The sequence below is a fragment of the Belonocnema kinseyi genome, chromosome 3 (assembly GCF_010883055.1).
Source record: "Belonocnema kinseyi isolate 2016_QV_RU_SX_M_011 chromosome 3, B_treatae_v1, whole genome shotgun sequence".
In the NCBI taxonomy this organism is placed as follows: Eukaryota; Metazoa; Arthropoda; class Insecta; order Hymenoptera; family Cynipidae; genus Belonocnema; species Belonocnema kinseyi.
The window spans coordinates 61,553,687-61,560,236 of record NC_046659.1 but is presented as its reverse complement, the minus strand read 5'-3'; the positions used below and the strand labels follow the sequence as shown (position 1 = coordinate 61,560,236).

General features: G+C 32.0%; 2 protein-coding genes across 2 annotated transcripts; both read right to left on the bottom strand.

Annotated features, from left to right (window-relative positions):
* Positions 1 to 1,738: 1,738 nt before the first annotated feature.
* Positions 1,739 to 2,374, bottom strand: LOC117170220 (peptidyl-tRNA hydrolase 2, mitochondrial). The gene has a single exon (XM_033356835.1). It carries the CDS (start codon positions 2,323 to 2,325, stop codon positions 1,957 to 1,959), a length of 369 nt encoding a protein of 122 aa, XP_033212726.1. The 5' UTR covers positions 2,326 to 2,374; the 3' UTR covers positions 1,739 to 1,956.
* LOC117170222 (cytochrome c oxidase assembly factor 4 homolog, mitochondrial) lies at positions 2,351 to 5,997 on the bottom strand. The gene is made up of 2 exons (XM_033356836.1): positions 5,695 to 5,997; positions 2,351 to 2,483 (listed from the first exon to the last, which is right to left on the bottom strand). The coding sequence occupies exons 1-2, from the start codon at positions 5,800 to 5,802 to the stop codon at positions 2,379 to 2,381; spliced, it is 213 nt and encodes a 70-aa protein (XP_033212727.1). The 5' UTR covers positions 5,803 to 5,997; the 3' UTR covers positions 2,351 to 2,378.
* Between the last annotated feature and the right edge of the window lie 553 nt (positions 5,998 to 6,550).

Sequence of the window (6,550 nt, the reverse complement as noted above, 5' to 3'; positions counted from 1 at the left end):
TATGTTGGACAGACCCATCGATAGCACTTCTCTGCACGAAAAAAATGTGGGCGAGGGGGGGGGGGGCAGATATCATAGAACCAATATTGTCCAAGTAGGCTGGGCATCTATCTGTTCAAAAATGGAACTACGGTGGTTCAATTCTTCGGCGGCCCGCTTGTTTCAACTAGCGAATGCACGACGTACCAGTGTTTGGGCAACATTGATTCTGCGGATGCGGAACCAGAATAATCCCACAGGGGAACGCGTGCTGTTCAATGCTGGTATATCAGCAGTTCGGAAGAAGCGTGACACGATGCGTTAACGCATCGCGGGCTGTTACCGAACTGCTGGTATATCAGCGTTGAACAGCATGCATTCCCCGTGTAGGATCATTCTGGTCCCGCATCAGCAGAATCATTGTTGTCGGGACACTATGGTACGTCGTCCATACGCTAATCGAAACAAGCGGGCCCCCGAAGAATTGAACCACCGTAGTTCCATTTTCGAACAGATAGATGCCCAGCCCACTTGGACAATATTGGTTCTATGGTATCTCGTTTCCGCCTACGCCCAGATTTGTTTCCGTGTCCGTATAATGCCGTGGAATTTACCATGAAGTCGCTTGTCAGCATGTTCTTTTAGTAGAAGTGAATTTTTTTGCTTTCTGTACACGCCTTTTCAACACCGAAGCTGTTAGTGATGCTAAGTCATGTTTAGTTTCGCTGGAATAAAATGGGAGACCAAGCTCCTCTGCGGCGCGGCATAGGAACATCGCAACATTGACGACTTCATGTTGATGTACGAGTCGCATCAGAGAATTTGTGCTTTTCAGAACTGAGCAGGCTATAGCTAGAACCGTGTTTTGATTAAGATACTCGAAGCTCATCAAACCTTCACCCCCTTTTTCTCGAGGGAGAAATATACGAGGTACGAAAAATCTGGGATGATAACTTCAATGGTTTTTCACCATCTTGCGTGTGCTTCAGTCAAGTTGCTTCAAGTCATCGACGTTCCATTTTACTGCATCAAACGTGTAGAGCAGTATTGGAACGGCTAGAATATTGGTCGTCTGGATCTAATTTTTTTATGAAGTAAGGGCTTGATGAAAATTTATCAAACTTTTAGATATATTTGACTTTTGTTTAGTTGCATAGGTATTTAAATGCCACGACCTCTGCATCGTAATTGTTAATCAGTGTACACTCTATGCCCTAAAACCTAAGATTGCTAAGGAAAAGTGAAATATTAGAAAAAATACGCGGCTCTGGAAAAAATATAGAGATTTTGCCTTAAGTTTCCCTCTTAATTAAAACGGTTGTTTTTTTATTATTATTAATTCGAAAAAATAAGTTTTATCAATTTTTTTAGGTTTATTCGTTGGTGAATTTAATTGCGTGTATGCATTCACTGAAAAATTATGTTTGATTACATATTTTTTGAGTTATGTTTACAGCCAATTTGAAAAAAGTTGGTCTGACAAAAACGCCTTTAAATGTTCAGTCCATACAGGTGAAGGTTTTTATTAACTTACCAGCATCAGTTGCTAATCTTTAATTCCAGGACCATATTTTCATAACACTATAAAATATCGTCTTGAAATCGTATAAACCAGTCAAAATTCGAACGATGACTAAAACTTAGAACTTTATTGTGTGCAAGAGACCCTAAAACCTCTAACATAAAACCATTATTGCGTAGAATATCGTTCTAAAACTTCTGGATTATATTTTTGACATATTAAGGCATTGATGAATGCAATGAAAACTTTTTTTATTAATTACATGAGCTTCCCCAAATCCCATTTAAAGACCAAGTAAATTTAACTTGACCGTGCTCCAAGAACATCCTTAAGTATAATTCGAATTTTCGATTTAAAAAAAGTCTATTGTCCTAATCTATTTATTTAAGTCCTTCAAATAAAACGTATTACTAAATTGAAAAATACAATATACAAAAAATTTAACTGTAGCGTAATTACAGTAATTTCAATGAAGATGTGACTTGGTCAACAATATTTGTGGGAGCAGGCCCAATCCCTAATACAGAAATTGTACCAGGTTCCAATTGGGTTCTGCCTGCATCTCTTATTACTGCAGTGATGAGTCCAGAGTCACGAGATTTTTGAGCTAAACTTAAAAGTTCCTTTTCACTCGATATCCTAAGCACTACTTTTGGTTGTCCAAAGAGTAACCAAGAATTAAACACTCGTCGGTTTGAACCAATGGAGGTCGATTTTCGATAGCATTCTAATGCAGCATGAGCACATTGAGCACCTATTTTTCCTTTTCCCATTGGAATGTCTGTTCTAACTACAATCACCATTTTGCATTCGCCAGGTTTCATTGGCACCCGATTTATAAACGCTGTCTTTATCCGATTAAAAATGGAGGCCATTTTTAGGATTTTCGTATCTTTTTTTGTTGGTACTCTTCCATACATTCTCTAAATTTTTGCACGTGCTCCTGACATTTTCTCCAGTCTTGGGTCTCTGCTATGCATTCCTAAACAAGAAAAATTCTAATGATTTTTTCTTAATGTAGCTTTTTAAGAAAGAGAATCATAACATTAAATTGTATTTAAGATCGAAATGAAATCTGCTTTCTCATGAATAATTTTATGCAAGGAAATCAAAACAAAAAACGATTCATAATTCAAAATTTGATTTTTAAACTACTTCCTTTTCGGCTCATCAGAGATAAATACATAATAAAGGGAAAAAGAGAAAAGTAAAAAAAACCTCTCACTTTTTCATTATTCTTTCTCCGTTTTTATTGTATTACGATAGAACCAACATGTTTCGAAATATAGATCTCATCAGGTATTATTTATAGCAAAATTAAAAGGTTCGATTAATAGAATCTTATGCTAATGAAAACTCACATAAAACCTGCGAATAAAACCGTAAATATTTGTAAAAAAAACGTTAATTTGTATAATTTTGCATTAATTAGTGAAAAATTGGTAAACGTATACAAATTATGTTTTACAAAAAGAATAAAATAAAAATGTTAACATGAAATTAGCTAATTCCATTTTTTTTAAATTAAATAAACTTCCCTGCTATTTTTAATCAGTCCTCCAATAATATCAGTTACCTTTTCCCATTTCAATCAACTTCGTTGAAATTCATTATTCAAAACAACAAAAAACGATCTATTTAAATAAATTTAAAAATTGTAAAAAAATAAATCCCTGTGTATAAATGTACACATTATAATCCAATAGTATTTCTACAGTCATCACGACACTAATTAGATTCTTGTTAGAAGTCACAATACAGTCTCAAATGAAAGAAGTTTTATTTTAATGTATATTAAAAAATTAAAATATTAGACAAATAATTCTAAATTTTTTTTTAAATACAAGAAAATGAACCTCTCGGTGAAAATTTTCGTTAACATTTTTTATTTTTTTGTTATAACATAGAAATAAAATACCACTATGGATCGAAACATACGGTAAAAACTTAAAGTTCACACGTCTTTACGATTGTACACGTCAACTAACATTGATTTCTAACATGAGAAATCTCAGGAATTTTCAGATTTCGAAAACAACCCCATCTCACTTTTTAGAGAGAGAAGCATTTAACGAGGCGATTTTCAAACGACTTTATCGATTAATGCCTCGCTAACGCAAACATCGTACAATACACATATTTCAAGAAATTTCACAGACCTAAGGAAAATATCAAAGCATACAAAGTAATTTGAAAATAAAATTACGAAAATGAAAAAATCAGAGAAATTTTACATAAAATTTCTAATGGATAAAAATATTACAATATTACTCAATGAGTAAATCGTACATAACAAGATCATGCGCACGTTTCATATGCAGCATCTTCCTTAGAATACATTTTTGTCAGAGAGGTTTTTTTTTTAATCAACAAAACAAAAATTGGGATAAGCTAATTTTTGGTTAAACGGTTCTTTATTCTTAGTATAAAAAATAATTTTCATACGTTTATCGATTTTCAATTAATGAATGTAAAATTAGACAAAGAAACTTTTTGTAAAAATATATATCGTTTTATTTGCAGGCATTATTTAAATTCTGCTAAACAAGCCTCAGGTTGCGCAGCATAAAATGAGCTCAAAAAAGGGGAACTATGGTGATTTTCTCACTGAAAAGGGGAAAGATTTAACAATAATTTTTACATATAGAAAAAAATTAAATAATGTGTTGACAACATAGACTAGAAGAACAGAATAATGTTAAAATATATATCTAACGTCTACCCGTTTCTCTTAATTCAGTCTACAAATTTTATAATTCTATGTGAAATATTGATTTATAAAAACATTTTTTGGTTCAGAACTTGGAGAAATGTAAACATCTTGAACGTTTAAAGGATTTTATATGTATTTAAGAACCTAATCGAAGTACATTAAAGTTTTTCTGACCCACAATGTTGGGAAACAGGGACATCTTTTAAAATTTGACTTATAAATATAGCAAAAATAGATTTAACATTTCTTTGTCCTCGCCGTAGACCTAAAATGAGTTTATACTAATTGGTCTTTCTGCACAGTCTGCTAAGGTAGACATTTTATATCTAAATACGAAGGGTAAAATACATCTTTATCAAAAACCAAAACGCTGAAACCTTCATCCAAATTCGAAAGTGTAAAAACTAAAGCTGGCGGGGACTCAAGTACAAGCATTAAAAACGTTAGTACAAGCAAAGTAAGGAAACAAATACTTTCTATAATCTTTTCTTGTTCAATGCAAAGAGCATTTTTCTGCCTAATTCAAATATTGTATTTTTAATTGAAAAAGGAAAAAAGGAGAATTCCTCAAACAAAGGGGAGCGCAGAAAAAGGGGAAGACTGTGCACCCTGAAACCTTGTAATTCTCCTATAAATGATCCCTGATGAGATCTAAATTGGCCTCGAAACATGTTGGTTCTCTATTTAGTGCCAAAAAGATGGAGAAAGAATAAGGAGAAAGTGAGAGGTTGGTTTTGGTTGCCTTTTTTCTTCTTCTCTGTTCTTTTTTTCTTTTTCATGCATTTGTGTCTAATGCGTCAAAAGGGAGGTAGTTTGGAAATATAATTTTGAATTGTGTATCTTTTTTATGCTCCGATTTCATTGCATAATATTATTTATAAGAAAGTAGATTTCATTTCAATCTTGCATAAAAATTTCAAATAGAGACACTATACTCATGATTGGTTCCAATCGCCAAGGGTTGCTAATGAGTATTTTAAGAGCTTTTTTAATTAAGGCTAAATAATGTTTACCTCAATTTCTTGAAAGAAACCTTATTTAAATTGTTGTACAAAATGATAAAAATATTACCAGTTTTAGAAATGTATGCATGTTAGGATTGTTTATATTTTCCTACTCGGAAAATGTAATAATACAAATAGATTGGTTCAGAATCAACCACAAATAAAATTAAAGATTTGTAAATTTAAATTTCAAATTATAAGATTGTGAATGACACATATATCAAATAAATGCTTTTAATATGTACAAAAAGGTTTTTAAAAATTAGGGACACGCACATTTTTTTAATCAAAGGTGTAAGTTATATAAAAAATGAAATAAAAAGTTGATAAAAAATTAATAGCCGAATTTATTCTTTGAAAAGTAACCTAACCTATAATATTAGAAGTTACAAAATATGTAATATATCGATTTAAATAATAAAACATGAACAGTCATGATTGAATTTTGAAATAAAACTGATCGTAAAATTATGTACCTGGACTTTATAATGTAATTCCATGCATCCGGTTTGTTTCAACATGCGATCAACTGGATCTTCGATGTCATCATCTTCTTTTGCATTTTCAAAAGAGGGAGCAGTCATATTGTATCGAAAAGCTAATAAGTTTTTCGGCTCATAAAAAAGACTTTACAATGTAGTCATACTCAAGCAATTCCTATTTTAAATATTTTTTAATCTTAATATTTTGAGTTATAATTTATAAATTTTTTCCAGTACTTAGCAGACGACACACAATAGCTGATATAGCAGACGACACGCAGGACAATGGTGAGGGGGGAAATAAGGAAACAAGATAGCCGAGATAATGGAATAAGAGAATGTGAAAAACATGCGCTGATAACTGCGCCCTCTTGGCGGATTACCTAAGAATTACTTTGAAGGCGCAAGTTGCGCGTCGGTAAATGACGAAAGTTAGCAATTTCTGAAATGATTTACCAACTAAGTTTCTGCTCAATTAGTTACCACAAGGATATCTTTGTTGCCGATCTGAAAGTTTCGAAAGACTTCGGTGGTCTTCTATTTATATCTCGATCTCAATTAGAAAAAAATTAAAGAAATTGGCGATTTTGATTACTGTAATCAAATGAAAATTCTTTGGAACGTTTTAAAATACTCTCAAGTATTTCAAACCTTCAAAATCTTTTGAAACACCTTGACACCCATTAAAGATTTCTACCATACTTTGAAATTATTTTAAATAACACTGCTTAAATTGTTAAAATTATTTGAAACTCCTTTGAATTATAAAAATAAATTTAAAATTCCTTGACATCTTTTAAAACATCCTCAAATATTTAAAGTCCTTAAAAATCTTTTGAAATCTCTTGAA